At 42.6% G+C, this 17,316-nt stretch overlaps 1 protein-coding gene across 11 annotated transcripts in view; it reads right to left on the bottom strand.

The window, feature by feature from the left end:
* Nucleotides 1-592: 592 nt before the first annotated feature.
* KIAA1217 (KIAA1217 ortholog) overlaps nt 593-17,316 on the bottom strand; it is a 327,363-nt gene continuing 310,639 nt past the window's right edge. For 6 of the 11 annotated variants that reach the window (XM_019933399.3, XM_033852442.2, XM_019933414.3 and 3 more), the window contains 6 exons: nt 9,628-9,747; nt 5,507-5,542; nt 5,281-5,358; nt 3,573-5,168; nt 2,930-3,052; nt 593-2,220 (listed from right to left, as the gene is read on the bottom strand). In XM_019933399.3, coding sequence (XP_019788958.1) covers nt 1,726-2,220; nt 2,930-3,052; nt 3,573-5,168; nt 5,281-5,358; nt 5,507-5,542; nt 9,628-9,747 — 2,448 coding nt within the window. In that variant the 3' untranslated portion in view covers nt 593-1,725. The remainder of the gene's footprint in view (nt 2,221-2,929; nt 3,053-3,572; nt 5,169-5,280; nt 5,359-5,506; nt 5,543-9,627; nt 9,748-17,316) is intronic. The other 5 variants (XM_019933402.3, XM_019933404.2, XM_019933420.3 and 2 more) reach the window with 4 other exon arrangements.

Below are 17,316 nucleotides of genomic sequence, written 5' to 3'. Positions count from 1 at the left end.
CATACAGAGTGAAGTAAGTCAGAAAGAGAAAAACAAATACCATATGCCAACACACATATATATATATTGAATCTAAAAAAGAAAAAATGGTCATGAAGAACCTAGGGGAAGGACAGGAATAAAGATGCAGACCTACTAGAGAATGGACTTGAGGATACGGAGAGGGGGAAGGGTAAGCTGGGACAAAGTGAGAGAGTGGCATGGACATATATACACTACCAAACGTAAAATAGCTAGCTAGTGGGAAGCAGCCGCATAGCACAGGGAGGTCAGCTCGGTGCTTTGTGACCATCTAGAGGGGTGGGATAGGGAGGGTGGGAGGGAGGGAGACGAAAGAGGGAAGAGATATGGGGACGTATGTATATGTATAACTGATTCACTTTGTTATAAAGCAGAAACTAACACACCACTGTAAAGCAATTATACTCCAATAGAGATGTTAAAAAGAAAAAAAGAAAAGCACAACTTTCAGAAAAGCAGTTTGCATCTGGTTACGTGTTTACTTACCATGCCCTCAAAGCCAAAACCTTTTAACTTGGTAACGGTTGCGTTCTTTGACTAGGAAGTAGTTATAGGGACAAGGTACAAAAAATAATAAGCATGCAGCCCTTTATTTAGTTTTGCAAAGTCTCTGCTTATAGTTCTGTATATTACATAACTGTGTTATACAAATACATTTATTTACAAAAACACTCTAGCTGTGCAAACTTGTTGCTTTTTAAAAATGTCCAGGAAGTTCCATTTCTGCCCATCCCAAGATATATTTTTAAAGCATGCATAAAAATTAACTTTGGTGTGGGAAAACTACTCTATGTGCTGTCACATACAGTATTTTTGGTGTCTATTTATATATTTACAAAAATTGATCAGTTTACAGAACCGTACAGAAGTGTACATTCTAAAATCCACAATGCAATAGTGTGGGTTACCAGGTCTCAGAAAACAAAGGAAGGATTTAGATACTGCAAAGAAAACAACTAGCGAATCCCAATATGTTAGAAAAGAGAAAAAAGAAACAGAACAGAACTAGCTTGCTTGGGCCGGCAAATTATTATACATAATTTTCATGGCAGTGCAGTAGGGTTGATCATTGCCTTCCACATGTGCCTCTGTGTTGGCTTGTGCAGAAGTTCATTGGCTTATTGTCTAGCATGCTACTTTCAAATGTACAAGGCTACAGTATCAAAATGTTTTGGCAAAAAAGATCTCGAAAGGAACCATGAAGTTTTGACAAAAATAGAAATCTGTAATAAAGCTAAATAACACTAAAATAAAAGGAAATATTATAGTATCTGTTTTACAATTTGTATAGTCACACCTGTGTATTTCTCTGTTCACGTCTAGTCTCCGTAATGAAAAATATTTTTATACAAAACATACTAAAATTCTGGAATCGTACATGTTTTACATGCTTCATACATTTTTTTTCTTGTCTCACCACACCCTTCTCTCCTGCCATACTCTCTTCTGGTAACACATGCTTACTTCATTTAACAGGTATTGAATAGAGACAGTAAACACTATGTAATTAGAACAGCGACAAAGTAAAAAAACAAACAAGCTTTACTGAAATCTATTAATCCAGTATTTAGCACATACTTAGCAGTAAACCTCAAACAGTACAGCGATATGTTACATTCTCTTGTGAAAACACTTGTCGAAGACTGTTAAAAATTTTTTTTTTCTTAAATGCAACTCCGACTCGTGCCTAATAGGATTTGGCCTTTAAGAGGTTTCCTTTGCTGTGGACTGGGTGGCTTTGCTTGAACTTCCGCTCTGTGCCTTGTAGCTGGTGAGGCTAGGAGTATGGATGGTCCTGATGCTCTTGGCACCTTGATTCAGTGAAGCTGGGGAGGCAGGGGGGGGCAGGGAGGAGGAGAAGGAAGGAGGGGCTGCTCGGCCATTCTGAGTCTGCAGTGAGAATGAGAGATGGTGACCTTTACCTGTGTGAGCGGGGCTCTGAAACTTCAAGGAGCCATTAGAGACAGAGGGGATGAGGGAGGCAGAGGGAGCAGATCGTCCTGTTTGGGGGCTGAGAGGGTTAGAAGGAACCGATGGTTTAGTAGCAGGTGGATTAGGGAAGTTAGAGCTGTCACCACTAGAAGAAGGCAGAGAACTGCTTTTCCCAGAGCTGGGAGAAAGGGCTGGAATCTTAGAAGCAGGTAAGGAGGGGAAAGTAGGCTTACAGTCCCCACCAGCTTTCTTAGCACTTCCATTAGCCTGCAAATAAAGACGGCAGGAGACAGTTTGTCAGAAAGCTGGTAACACCATCAATCCACAGGGCCTGGCAACACAGCCCTTCTGAGAGTCATTAAATCAAAGACACCACACCAAACCAGTTCAAGGCCTGAGCTAAGTCTTGTCGTGCTGTACTGGACCTGGGAGAAACCCCCAAAGTGCAGAGCAGAGGGTGTACAGAACAGGGAAGAAGGAAGAAGAGTGTTTGTGAGAACAGGCACATCATTCTACTACCGTCTCCGGGTGCTGGGTGGAGACGTGAGGGTTGCGTGAGGGCTGTTACTGGGGCGGGGCTGAGGCATCGTGACGGAGTGTTAATGGGCCTCTAGTGCGATGCCGTCCACGTACACGTTAGTGCTGGAGACTTTCAGGGCGGCTTTGTCTGTCTCGGTTTCCCAAGGTGTTCTGATGAACCACTACACTCCCCCAAGGAAAGCCACCTGGCCCGCCACCTTGTGTTAACAGGTCAACTTTGGAGTCACAAAGTAAAAGCTGTTTTATTGCGAGCATGCAAAAGAGTGGTGAGAAATTCAACAGAGGCTTTGAGACTCTCTTCATGCCCCCAGATCCAGGACGTGTACGTAAACGGTATCTTACAAAGAAAAATGCAATATTTGGTATAAACTAAGTCAGTGACTTGCTTCTTAAGCGCAAGAGTGTCCATCCAATATTGGGTTTAAGGTAAAACTACCTGACGATATTGGCGGGGATCCTGCAGTTTGGACTGCTTGCCAGGTTTGTCCAGGCTTCCGGGTCTGTTCTTGGAACTCATGGGGATCGGCATCCTGCTCGTCTGAGGGGTTCCCGTGGAGCCCTGTGGGGAGAAGCAGCAAGTGGGGGAGAGAGAGGATGCGTGTGAGCGGCTTACCCCCGAGGCTGCCCCACTGTGCGCAGAGAAGCTCAACGTGAGAAGCCACAGCCCTACATGCAGGACAGATCTAGGAGACGGACATCAGGAGACACCACTGGGGTTAATTTGAAGAATCAAACAGAATAACACTGCTCCACTACTGATCAAACGGATTTTAATGTGAGTATCAGAGCAATCACTCCAACGGCAAATGGCTGACCCAGCATCCTTTGCGGTTTTCCCAACACCAGTCAGCAACAGAGGTAAAAACAGAATCGATTAGCTGTTAGACACCTAGTTGTTGTTGTTCTGAAGGCGAGGGAGAAAGTGTGAGAGAAAGGATCATGGCGAACAGACAACGAAACCAAACGAAACGAGCCACCTGAAAGGAAGCAAGTAAATCACAAGACACTTTCGCTAACGGTGATTATGACAGGTTTAAGAAAGCAGCTGGCTCTTTTCATTTTCCGTCAGACCAAGATACCTTACGTGAAGCCGAAGGTACAGACGAGGGGGGCTCTAGGGCAGTGGGAGCTTCATCCAGGACTAGCAAGGACTGGGGACAGGCCTCCTGGGCCACGTGGGATGAGCTTGCAACAGACTCTCTGTTGGAGGAACCCGAGGTCTCAACTAGGGCTTTGGGACTCATCTCACTGATCGTATTTTCCAGCTGTTTGATGGTCTGCTCCAGGCTGTCCAACGTTCTGTAGGTATTTTTTCTGATTTCATCAGTTCTCGAGATCGGAGCTGTGCTCTCCAGACTGGGCTGCTCTAGTCTCCTGAGCATACTTTTCGGGGTGTCTTCGGATCGAGACCCGCTGATCTCGAAGCGCTTGGCTTCTCTGTGCTGCTTCAAAGTGCCGTCCTCTTCCTCCTCTTCATAGACCACCACCTGCAACGTCTTCTTCCCCGTCTTGGTTCCCGTGCGAATGGCTTGCGTGAGAGCGGCGAGCTGCTTTTTTGGGAATTTGAATTTGAACTTTTTCTTGGGGCTTTCAAACTGGTCATCGGTCGTGTCGCCCTGGCTTTCTGAACTTGGAGAATCGGCTGGGTTGAACTTGCTCTGCTCGGTTTTAGTCACGTCCTGTCCTCCTGACATCCTGGTCTCCGCTGAAAGGAAGTGCGGCTGGAATTTACTCTCAGCCTCCCGCCCTGCTCCGAGGTTGCCCGAGGCCCCCTCCTTAGGAAACTTTTGGGAGGTGTTACTCTGGACCACAGTATCTCCATTCTCCTCCTCTTCCTCTATCTTCTCCTCTGTCATCATTCTCTCCAATTCCTCGTCGCATTCCTCAAATATGGTTGAAAGTCTCTTGTATGCGGACCGGATGTCCATGGGTTCATCAAAAATGATGATCACGGGTTTCTTGTCCAGGCACACGACCGGCTCTTCACTGTCAGTGCCTTCTTGCTGGGAAGTTGTCTCTTTTTTGGCGTCAATGTTGACCGTCTGTACATCTTGCCCCTGTTTGCTCACTATGTCGCGGACCTCCCCGCTGGAGAGAACTTGGACCGCGGTTTTGGTGATCATGAAGGCAATGCTGTCGGTGGTTGCACTTTCCTCGGTGGGAGAGCCTGCTGTGGACTCCCCATCCTCATCAGGCGTCAGGTTAGCAGGCCTGGCTCCCTTCGGTCTCAGGACAACTTGGCCAAACTCTGTCAAGGGAACCTCTTGGTCTTGAGTTTTGACATCACGAATAGTCGATTCGGTTGATCTAGTGGGAGAGGGAAGGTGACACTTATCTGTATTTTCTTGTCCTTGCTGGATCACCCCCTTTGTCTTCCCATAATTCATCTTCTGATTCTCAGTGTCACACACAGGGTACGGCTGCCCTGAGATTTTAGATCCTTTGTTGATTTCATCTTCTAAGGAACTAACGCCAGAGAAACTAGAATTGACCCTGGACACATTTTTCTGGGAATAGTTTCTACCGTCTCTAAGTAAACTCTTAGTGGATATGGAACTTTCCTTCATTAAGATGTCAGTTTTGTATTCTGATGTTCTTGCTGCACCAGAAATACTATTCTCCATTCCTCTTTCCCACTTAGGATGGTCACTAGGTATGGAAGCCCCTGCGGTAACCTGGGAGGGAGAGTGGAGGAGGGAAACCACACACAGTGATCAGAAATGGATCTGCAAAGGAAGGGAATTAATCTGCATGGTATCAGTTGGAACACAGATCTGGTGGACTCACCTTCCAGGATTCCATTTGGGGGCCATTTTCATATTCAACATCACATTTCCGTACGTCTTCGTGGAAAAATTCCAAATTCTGGTAGAACAGTGTAGGACATGTTACTCCACAAAACCACACCCCCCCAAAGTGGGCTACAACTAGATTGTTTCTTTAATTACACTTCAAAACATGCGGGCCAAGCACATTCGTCACACACCAGTCCAAAGCCTACAGCTCTGTTTACCTTGGGTGGCTTGGTTCTCCAACTTCCAAAAATGCCCTGTGTTTGCACAAGATGAAAATCTCAATTAGCAAAATATTACAAGGATTTCAAATTTTGGTGGGAGGAGCAGTTAAGAGAATAAAGGGACCAGTTCGGGACCAACACCTCCTCTTTTCAACATCTGACTGTGAGCTTAGCCGACTCTAAAACCAGAAGAGTGGCATGGCATCGTAGAAAGCACAATACACGAGCAGGCAGATTGTGACTCTAACCCAGATCTGCCACTTAACTGTGTTATTTTAGGCAAGTCATTTCACTTCCTTGGGCCTCAGTTTTCTTGCTTATAAACCAAGGAACTAGACCAGGAAAGTTTTCACGTCTCTGCCAACTAGTTATTTCATATTTCAGTCTCATCTCTGCTTCTTGTTTGGGGATTGTCCTATAACGACTCTGCATTGCTTGGGTATGGTACTTTGAGATGAAAAAAACCCAGTTTTCCCTGGTCAAATCACAGATTTGAAAACATACTTGCAGTTTGTACTTAAACTTGCCAAGTAAAGTGTCAAAATAACCTTCAAACTAATCGTAGCCAAGATGCTCAAATCCCAGTTCAGAGTGACAGTGCTACCAAGATGTCATCTAAACATTTACAAAACAGATATTTGAGGCTCAAGTGGTGACCGTGACAACATGACTCAGCTTTTCCTTGAAGAGACAAGAATTTTTAATATAATACCCATTAACAAAGACTCCGGCTTTCATCCATGAAGATCTGGGTACTCTACAGTTTTTCTGCTTGGCCCTCTGGTGGTACAAACAAATCAAAACCCTTTAAAATGGTTTCTGTTTGACCTAGAAATTTCAATTCTCATTTCTGGGTATTTATACCAAATAGGTCATCAGGTACAATATTTTAACTACATGATTCAGCTTTGGTTCTCTGTGTGCTCTGATGCTGAGGAAAGCTGCACTTCTGAGGTTCTCGCCAAGAGATTCAGAAGGTAAGAGCCCAGCAGTGAGAACCGGGTATGGAGAATGCTCCACCAGGCACGGGTGTATCGGTAGCCTCGGGCCCTGCCGCCATGCTACCACTAGCCGTGCCTTGTCACTTCCAAGGCACTGCTGTCCTTTCTTCTGGCTGTAGAAGCCCAAGAGGAAGAGGTGATTAGAACAGGATGGGACACGATCCCAAGAAGCCTGTTGGGTTAAAGCAATGACAACATAACGAAGCGCAAGAACCCAGGCTCCCACCGATGACAGCCTAGAGCGATCCTGCTGCCTGGTTAAAACCAGAAAGAATGTCCGTACACATTCAAGCAATCACGCACAGAGACAACAAAGTCAGTATTAATCACATGGAAATACGGCACAGGATCCAAGGTGCACGAGCCACCAAACACCTCCTGTTCAACTTCCCCTCGGCTGCATCAGGCCCCAAACAAGAGCAACGAGATTCAGCTGCTACGGTGGAACAATATCATCTCTTTGGTGGGATTTTAAATTTAGAATCAACAACTAATGCATCAAGTAAACGTTACAAGAAGAAAAACAAATGAGGTTTCAGCTCCAAACAGGGAGTCAGCGTATCATGCCAGGACCTGAGTGCGACTTTACCCTTGAGTCACAGGAGGAATTGGCATCTGCAGGGCTGCTGTTCTGCTGGCCTCATTGATTGGGGGGTTAGGGCTGGCATCTGTTCTGATTGGTCAGGGCCCGTGTCATACCCACTGTTAAATATTTCAAATGCCACCCAGCAATATACGTATTTTAAAACAGATCTACTAGCAGGAATCCTCCAATGGAAAGTCAGTAAGATAAAGATGTCAAGTGTAGGTTTCACATGACCCAGCAGTTTTGGAAGTGGGCTAGAAAAATGAAGGCCTGGATCAAAGGAAGTGCCTCAGCTTTGTCCAGGGTAACTTGTTCACGGTCGTCATGTAATCTCACAACGATATCTTAGGTAGTCTTAGATAGTCAGGACTCTGCAGGAAAGCTAGTTAAGCCTCATTAATATCTGTTTTGGGGCCCCGAGGTTTGGGTTGTTCAGACAACTGGTGAAGCAGGGACCATATGCATTTGGGCAAGAAACCAAAATTAGAAACATTAAGTTATAGAAAAATTGCATAAAAGTAAGTACTAGACTAGCACTTCATAATAAGAGGAAAAAAACTTTAAGAAACATTTGAGTTATAGAAGGGTAGATGAATAGCCCAGGAAGAGGTTAATAAGGACAATACTTTGGGGACAGGTCTGATAGTCACGGTTATTGTGAAGTACATCAGTCTACTGAGTATAATTATCCAGAAAAAGCATCTGTAATTAAACCTAGTGTTTAATGCCCTGGTGTTGGGCATTCAGTACAGACCTGCTTAGTATCTGATGGACCTTGATTGAGATCAGTGTGATCGATGGAATATGGATTTCTAATTGCAGGGCAAGAAACCCCATGCAGCTTTTTAGCAAATTAGCAAAATTCTACAATGAGATGATGATTGTCTCCAGAGGGATCTTCGAGAAGCTCCGGGTCAGTGTTTGAAAGAAACGGTCACACTGGCCCAAGTACAGCACATAACTCAGGACCCGCCAGGACCTTCTGTGAATTGGCTTTAATAAGGCCACAGAAGGAAAGCCCACAGACTGAAGCAGCAACGTATTTCCAGTGTGATAATTATGGGTTCAATTCCCATTAACAGGAGGTTTCCCTCACAAGAAGGATTTATCCAGATAGTCTCCTAATCTCCCCCGTGCCTAGAGAGCCCCCATCCCCATCGCCTGGTTAACAGCTCCACTTGCCAGATCCGTGGCTGGCGGAGTTTACACGAGGGCTCTGGGAAAGCTGGGAGCTGGGGGGGAGCAGGTCAGCCTCTGCGGGGGGCTGCACGGCTGAGAGCTGTGAGCCCCAGGACTGCATCTCTTGAAGGACTCTGCTAGAATAGCCCTCCGACTGTGTGATCCTGTATCTCTTTCACTGAGCTTACTTATTCCTGCACTGAGGCACCTATGCGGAGTGACTACTGGGCTATCTATTATGGCTGATTTGTTTGACTTTATTTAAAGGACGCTAGAACCTTTGAATTCTAAGATACAAGTTCCTGGCAAAAAATGTTAAGACTTGAGTTGGTCATGATAAGCTTTTTACCCTGAAGTTTAGACAGAGGCTTCATTTAAATAAGATGGCGCTATTTCCAAAAATCACAAAAGCTCTAGATTCAACTTACAAAGTTGAAGTTCAAATATGCAGGTTAATCTCCTCTCCTTAAAGTTCTATGTCATGATAGTGACCTCTGTTTCAGAGCCTGGATGTCTGTTTGGAAGCCATGAGAATGCCACAAAGTTTAGTAGCACTAAAACGATACTGAACTTACTACCTTGGCAGGTACACTTTGAGAATTTCTAAGAGTAACAAAAACTCTGCTTGGCATCCTCGAACATGTGTGCAAATACATGTGTGTATGTTTCCATGGATACGCCTGTGGATGGCGGATAGACAGCTCTGCTATGCATTCTCTTCCTGGAATCTAAAGCTTTCACCTACTTTTTTTTTTTTTTTTTTTGCGGTACGCGGGCCTCTCACTGTTGTGGTCTCTCCCGTTGCGGAGCACAGGCTCCGGACGCGCAGGCTCAGCGGCCATGGCTCACGGGCCCAGCCGCTCCTCGGCATGTGAGATCTTCCCGGACTGGGGCACGAACCCGCGTCCCCTGCATCGGCAGGCGGACTCTCAACCACTGCGCCACCAGGGAAGCCCCTAAAGCTTTCACCTACTTTTAACGTAGATGTCTTTGGTCCAGAAGACATGATACAAATTAGAAAAACTGCTACCTACTTGGTTGATGTTTCCATTTGTTCCACCAGCATTGTTCTGGAAAATCTTGGAAGGTGTATGTGTATCTTTGGTTTGGGAAGATAATGCCTGAATTCTGCATATACTGTTGTGTGCTGTACACAGGAACACAGCGTCCGCTCAGGAAACCTGAGCCAGAGATCGCTGGTGAAACCCCAAGCTGTGTCTCCATTAGTTTAAAAAAAAGAAGGGTGAGGAAAAAAGAGAAGGCACAGAAGCTCAAGCACAGAGCGGTATTAGTGTCAGAGCAAGGAAAGAAGGGCGGCCCACCGGGTGGCCAACGTGTAATTGCCACGTTACCTTCTTCTCCTTGGGTAGGGCTGTGGCCCCCGGCCTAGTGTCTTTAACGTGACTGTCAGCCCGGGACTGCTCAGCGTGACTGTTTGAATTTACATCCATAAAGGAACACTTCTGGAATGCCTAAGGAATTAAAACACTGAGTTAATAGGGATCCGAGTGCAGCAAGGAGGTCAGAGGGAACAGGCAGGGAATCCAGAGGATCTCCCGGTCGAGACCCCGGCCGGGTCCTACATGCGGGTCATGCCAGGGCGTCAGCGCCCTGAAAACCGGCTCCCCATCTGACCTCAGGTCAGCAAAGCCCGGGCCAAAGGCTTCCTTATTTTCTGGTCCAGGCTAAGATTAAATGGATAGAGCCTTTGAAAAGAACGCCCCTTCTTCCTGTCCGGGTGAACCTGATTTGCATTTAGTAGGGCTTCTTTTAAAGGGCTTTGACCTTTAAAAAATGCTGAATATGTAAATGAATTAAGAAGCTATCTATCTTTCTTCCTCTTCATTATAAAAGGGCACAAGATATTGCAAACCATTAAACCTTAAAAGGAAAGTAATCCTTAACAATTCGTTGTCTGCAGTAGCAACATACTCCTGTGCCCTGGGTAGTTCTGACTCACGTAGAATAAAGCAATCCCTTTAGCACGCAAGTGATTCTGAGCGGCCTGGGAGCTGCCTGACCCCCAAAGACTTGTCTCTGAAAACTAATGATGGATCGTAGTTATAGGAGCCCAGGGCCACTCCTGTGAACACTGAGTGAGGGAGGTCGGTTCTCAGAGAGAAAGCATCTGCTGTGTCTATAGGGCAGAAAAGAAGTGACAATATATATGATCGCGAGAGCAGGAGAGACGGTAACCCAAGCAGCGAAATGTCCTGAAATCGGTGATTCTCAATCAGGCTACATGACACCCAGTTGAAAAAAAATACTGTTACCCAGGCCTCACCCAGAGCATAATTAAGTCAGACTCTCTGGGCTGTAGGATTTTTTTTTTTAACTCAAATTATTCTAATGTGCAGGCAGGATTAAAGAGCAGTTGTTGAAGTGAATAATTTCAACTGATCGCCTCGTATTTCCTTAATGTCAAATAGTGTCATTTGGAAATAACTGCAGGCACAAAGAATACCTCACGCCTTCCCCAGGTGAACATTCCAGCACAGGTTTTAAAATACTAGCGGAGCGGATGCCCGGGACCTTCCCCGGCCTGCTCTTCCCTCGCTCCGCTGGCTCCCAGTTCCCTCCTTAGACACCCACCCGGTCCTCGCGGGCCCTGGAGGTGCCCGGGGCTCTGCCTGCTAAGGCCACTCGGCATTTCCGTTGGGCTGTTAGACCCTGAACTCGGGAGCTTGTGGTTTCTTCTGATGCCTGGTGACGCAGAGCAGGAAAGCTGTGCTACGATTACACTCGGGGCGGGCGGGGTGGGGGGGGGGGCGGTGCTGCAGCTGCTCCTTCCTGCCTCGGAGGGGCTGGCGGGTGGGGGAGGCGTCTAACTCGAGAGCCTGCAAAGGCTCCAGCATGGCCGCTGGCGACTCTTCGATGCAGCAGGCTGGCTAATGAGGTTTGGTTGCCTTAGGGTCAGAGCACTTCACTCACCACTGTTACCTGACCACCAATAATATAACAAGAAGTCAGATACTCTGCCTTTGTAACGCTTTCAGTCAAAGGAAGCATCAAAGATATTTAGCTTTCAGTGGAGGGAAATATCCTCAAGTGATGGGCTCTAAGTGGCTAGAAGGAAAGTTACTTCTCTCGGGGGCTAGTGCAAGATTATTCACAAGCTTAAACGCCTCACTTCTTTGATCATTAGTGCTTGTTGCTCACCCTTCACAAATGAGAAGTTACCTAGTGCTTAGTCATCCATTTGAAACAAACCAGGTCATGATTTATTTATACCATGATTTATTTATTATTTATACCATACTTGAATATTGGAGTATAATTGATTTACAATGTTGTGTTAGTTTCAGGTGTACAGCAAAGTGACTCAGTTACACGTATACCTGTTTTTCAAATTCTTTTCCCATTTAAGTTATTACAGAATATTGAGTAGAGTTCCCTATGCTATACAGTAGGTCCTTGTTGATTATTTTATATATAGTAGTGTGTATACGTTAACCCAAAACTCCTAATTAATCCCTCCCCTGCCGCCACCTTTTCCCTTTGGCAGCCGTAAATTTATTTTCTTAGTCTGTGAGTCTGTTGCTGTTTTGTAAGTAAGTTCATTTGTATCATTTATTTTTTTGATTCCACATATAAGTGGTATCATATGGTATTTGTCTTTGTCTGAGTTACTTCACTTAGTATGATAATCTCTAGGTCCATTCATGTTCTGCAAGTGGCATTATTTCATTCTTTTTTATGGCTGAGTAATATTCCATTGTATATAGGTACCACATCTTCTTTATCCATTCATATGTCCATGGACATTTAGGTTGCTTCCATGACTTGGCTATTGTAAATAGTGTTGCTATGAACATTGGGATGCATGTATCTTTTTGAATTATGGTTTTCTCCAGATATATGCCCAGTAGTGGGACTGCTGGGTAGTATGGTAGTTCTATTTTTAGTTTTTTATGGACCTCCATACTGTTCTCCATAGTGGCTGTACTAATTTACATTCCCCCAACAGTGTAGGAGGGTTCCCTTTTCTCCACACCATCTCCAGCACTTATTGTTTTGTAGACTTTTTGATGATGGCCATTCTGACTGGTATGAGGTGATACCTTATTGTAATTCTGATTTGCATTTCTCTAATAATTAGGAATGTTGAGCATCTTTTCATGTGCTTTTGGCCATCTATATGTCTTCTTTGGAGAAATGTCTATTTAGATCTTCTGCCCATTGTTTGTTTTTTTTTAAATAAATGTAGAGTTTACAATAAACACTATTATGTGTTCATTAATCTTTATTAAGACATCACTAATAATTAATCAATTAAAGAAAATAACTACTTGTTGGAGAAAGAAAGCAACAGTAAATACCCTGGTGGGATTTTGGAATTTTTTGTGTGTGTGTGTGTGATATCAGGATATTTGTCTTTCTCTGTCTGATTTACTTCACTTAATATGATAATCTCTATGTCCATCCATGTTGCTGCAAAAGGCATTATTTCATTCTTTTTAATGTTTCTGCCCATTTTTTGATTGAGCTTTTTTTTTTTTTTTGATAGTGAGCTGCATGAGCTGTTTATATATTTTGGAGATTAATCCCTTGTTGGTTGCTTCGTTTGCAACTATTTTCTCTCATTCTGTAGGTTGTCTTTTCATTTTGTTTATGGTTTCCTTTGCTGTGCAAAAGCTTTTAAGTTTAATTAGGTCCCATTTGTTTATTCTTGTTTTTATTTTCATTACTCTAGGAGGTGAATCCAAAAAGATATTGCTACAATTTGTGTCAGAGTGTTCTGCCTATGTTCTCCTCTAAGGGTTTTATAGTATCCAGTGTTACATTTAGGTCTTTAATCCATTTTAAATTTATTTTTGTGTGTGGTGTAAGAGAATGTTCTAATTTCATTTTCTTACATGTAGCTGTCTAGTTTTCCCAGCACCACTTATTGAAGAGGCTGTCTTTTCTCCATTGTATATTCTTGCCTCCTTGGTCGAAGATTAACTGACCATAGGTGCATGGGTTTATTTCTGGGCTTTCTATCCTGTTCCATTGATCTATTGAATATATTTCTCGTTTTGTGCCAGCACCATACTGTTTTGATTACTGTAGCTCTGTAGTACTGTCTGAAGTCAGGGAGCCTGATGCCTCCAGCTCCATTTTTCTTTCTCAAGCTTGCATTGACTATTCAGGGTCTTTTGTGTTTCCATATAAATTAAAAAATTTTTTTTTGTTCTGTGAAAAATGCCATTGGTAGTTGGATAGGGATTGCATTGAATCTGGAGATTGGCTTGGGTAGTATAGTCATTTTGAGAATACTGATTCTTCCAATCCAAGAACATGGTATATCCTTCCATCTGTTTGCATCATCTTCGATTTCTTTCATCAGTGTCTTACAGTTTTCAGAGTACAGGTCTTTTGCCTCCTTGGGTAGGTTTATTTCTAGGTATTTAATTCTTCTTGATGCGATGGTAAATGGGATTGTTTCCTTCATTTCTTTTTCTGATCTTTCATTGTTAGTGTATAGGAATGCAACAGATTTCTGTGTATTAATTTTATGTCCTGCAACTTTACTGAATTCATCGATGAGCTCCGATAGTTTTCAGGCAGCATCTTTAGGATTTTCAGTGTATAGTGTCATGTCATCTACAGACAGTGACAGTATTACTTCTTCTTTTCCAATTTGGATTCCTTTCATTTCTTTTTCTTCTCTGATTGCCATGGCTAGGACTTCAAAGACTACGTTGAATAAAAGTGGCGAGAGTGAACATCCGTGTCTTGTTCCTGATCTTAGAGGAAATGCTTTCAGCTTTTCACTGTTGATGTTAGCTGTGGGTTTGTCATATATGGCCTTTATTATGCTGAGATAGGTTCCCTCTATGTCCACTTTCTGGAGAGTTTTTATCATAAATCGGTGTTGAATTTTGTTGAAAGCTTTTTCTGCATCTATTGAGATGATCACATGGTTTTTATTCTTCAATTTGTTAATGTGGTGTATCACACTGATTGATTTGCAGATATTGAAAAATTCTTGCATCCCTGGGATAAATCCCACTTGATCATGGTGTATGATCCTTTTAATGCATTGTCGTATTTGGTCTGCTAGTATTCTGTTGAGGATTTTTGCGTCTATGTTCATCAGTGATATTGGCCTGTAATTTTCTCTTTTTGTGATATCTTTGTCTGGTTTTGGTATCAGGGTGATAGTGGCCACAAAGAACGAGTTCGGGAACATTCCTTCCTCTGCAATCTTTTGGAATAGTTTGAGAAGGACAGGTGTTAACTCTTCTCTAAATGTTTGATAGAATCTGCCTGTGAAGCCATCTGGTCCTGGATTTTTGTGTGTTGGGAGTTTTTAAATCACAGTTTCAATTTCAGTACTTGTGACTGGTCTGTTCATATTTTCTATTTCTTCCTGGTTCAGTCTTGGGAGATTGTACCTTTCTAAGAATTTGTTCATTTCTTCTAGGTTGTCCATTTTATTGGCATATAGTTGCTTGTAGTAATCTCTTATTATCCTTTGTATTTCTGTGGTTTCTGTTGTAACTTCTCCTTTTCACTTCTAATTTTGTTGGTTTGAGCCCTCTCCCTTTTTTTCTTGATGAGTCTGGCTAAAGGTTTATCAATTTTATCTTTTCAGAGAACCAACTTTTAGTTTCATTGATCTTTTCTATTGCTTTCTTTGTCTCTATTTCATTTATTTCTGCTCTGATCTTTATGATTTTTTTCCTTCTACTAACTTTGGGTTTTGTCTGTTCTTTCTCTAGTTGTTTTAGGTGTAAGATTATGTTGTCTGAGAGTTTTGTTTCCTGAGGTAAGATTATATTGCTATATACTTCCCCTCTGAACTGCTTTTGCTATGTCTCATAGGTTTTGCATTGTCCTGTTTTCATTTTCATGTCTCTAGGTATTTTTTTTTAAACATCTTTATTGGAGTGTAATTGCTTTACAATGGTGTTAGTTTCTGCTTTATAATAAAGTGAATCAGCTATACATATATCCCCTTATCTCTTCCCTCTTGCATCTCCCTCCCTCTCACCCTCCCTATCCCACCCCTCTAGGTGGTTACAAAGCACCTAGCTGATCTCCCTGTGCTATGCGGCTGCTTCCCACTAGCTATAGGTTTTACATTTGGTAGTGTATATATGCCCATGAAACTCTCTCACTTTGTCCCAGCTTACCCTTCCCCCTCCCTGTGTCCTCAAGTCCATTCTCTAGTAGGTCTGTGTCTTTATTCCTGTCCTACCCCTAGGTTCTTCATGCCTTTTTTTTTCTAGATTCCATATGTATGTGTTAGCATACAGTATTTGTCTTTCTCTTTATGACTTACTACACTCTGTATGACAGACTCTAGGTCCACCAATCTCACTACAAATAACAATTTTGTTTCTTTTTATAACTGAGTTAATATTCCATTGTATATATGTGCCACATCTTTATCCAGTCATCTGTCGATGGACACTTAGGTTGCTTCCATGTCCTGGCTACTGTAAATAGAGCTGCAATGAACACTGTGGTATGTGACTCTTTTTGAATTATGGTTTTCTCAGGGTATATGCCCAGTAGTGGGATTGCTGGGTTGTTGGTAATTCTATTTTCAGCTTTTTAAGGAATCTCCATACTGTTCTCCATAGTGGTGGTATCAATTTACATTCCCACCAACAGTGCAAGAGGGTTCCCTTTTCTTCACACCCTCTCCAGCATTTACTGTTTCTAGATTTTTTGATGATGGCCATTCTGACTGGTGTAAGATGATATCTCATTGTAGTTTTGATTTGCATTTCTCTAATGATTAATGATGTTGAGCATTCTTTCATGTGTCTGTTGGCAGTCTGTATATCTTCTTCAGAGAAATGTCTATTTAGGTCTTCTGCCCATTTTTGGATTGGGCTGTTTTTTCTAGGTATTTTTTGATTTCCTCCGATTTCTTCAGTGATCCATTGGTTGTTTAGTAGCATATTGTTTGGCCTCCGCATGTTTGTGTTTTTTTTTCTTTTCCTTGTAGTTGATTTCTAATCTCATAGCACTGTGGTCAGAAAAGATGCTTGATACAATTTCAATTTGCTTAAATTTACCGAGGCTTGCTTTGAGGTCCAGTGTGTGATCCTGGAAAATGTTCTGCATGCACTTGAAAAGAATGTGTATTCTGCTGCTTTTGAATGGAATGCTCTATAAATACCAATTAAGTCCATCTGCTCTAATGTGTCATTTAAGGCTTGTGTGTCCTTATTGATTTTCTGTCTGATGATCTGTCCATTGCTGTAAGTAGGGTGTTAAAGTCCCCCACTATTATTGTGTTACTGCTGAATTCTCCTTTTATGGCTGTTAGCATTTGCCTTATCTATTGAGATGCTCCTATGTTGGGTGCATATATATTTACAATTGTTATATTTTCTTGGATTGATCCCTTGATCATTATGTAGTGTCCTTCTTTGTCTCTTATAACAGTCCTTTAAAGTCTATTTTGTCTGATATGAGAATTGCTACTCCAGCTTTCTTCTGATTTCCATTTCCATGGAATACCTTTTTCCATCCCCTCAGTCTCAGTCTGTATGTGTCCCTAGATCTGAAGTGGGTCTCTTGCAGACAACATATATAAAGGTCTTGTTTTTGTATCCATTCAGCCAGTCTGTATCTTTTGTTTGGAGCATTTAATTTGTTTACATGTAAGGTCATTATAGATATGTATATTCTTACTGTCATTTTGTTAATTGTTTTGGATTTGTTTTTGTAGGTCTCTTTTCTTCCCTTCCTTTTGTTCTCTTGTGATTTGATGACTAACTTTAGTGTTGTGTTTAGATTCCTTTTTCTTTTTTGTGTGTATTGTAGATTTTCAGTTTGCGGTTACTATGAGGTTTTGATATAGCAGTCTGTATAATATATATGAGTGTTTTTAAGTTGTCTTTTAATTTCAAATGTATTTCTAGTATCCTGCACTTGTACTCTCCTCTTCTCACGACTGCTGGTTTTGATATCACATTTGTGTGTGAATGATTTCCTGCCTTTACTGGTGAGCTTTCCCATTTGTAATTTTCTTGTTTCTAGTTGTGGCCTTTTCTTTTTCACCTACAGAAGTTCATTTAGCATTTGTTACAAAGCTG

This window comes from Tursiops truncatus, chromosome 2, assembly GCF_011762595.2.
Source record: "Tursiops truncatus isolate mTurTru1 chromosome 2, mTurTru1.mat.Y, whole genome shotgun sequence".
Classification (NCBI taxonomy): domain Eukaryota; kingdom Metazoa; phylum Chordata; class Mammalia; order Artiodactyla; family Delphinidae; genus Tursiops; species Tursiops truncatus.
This window is presented reverse-complemented; position numbering and strand designations above follow the sequence as displayed.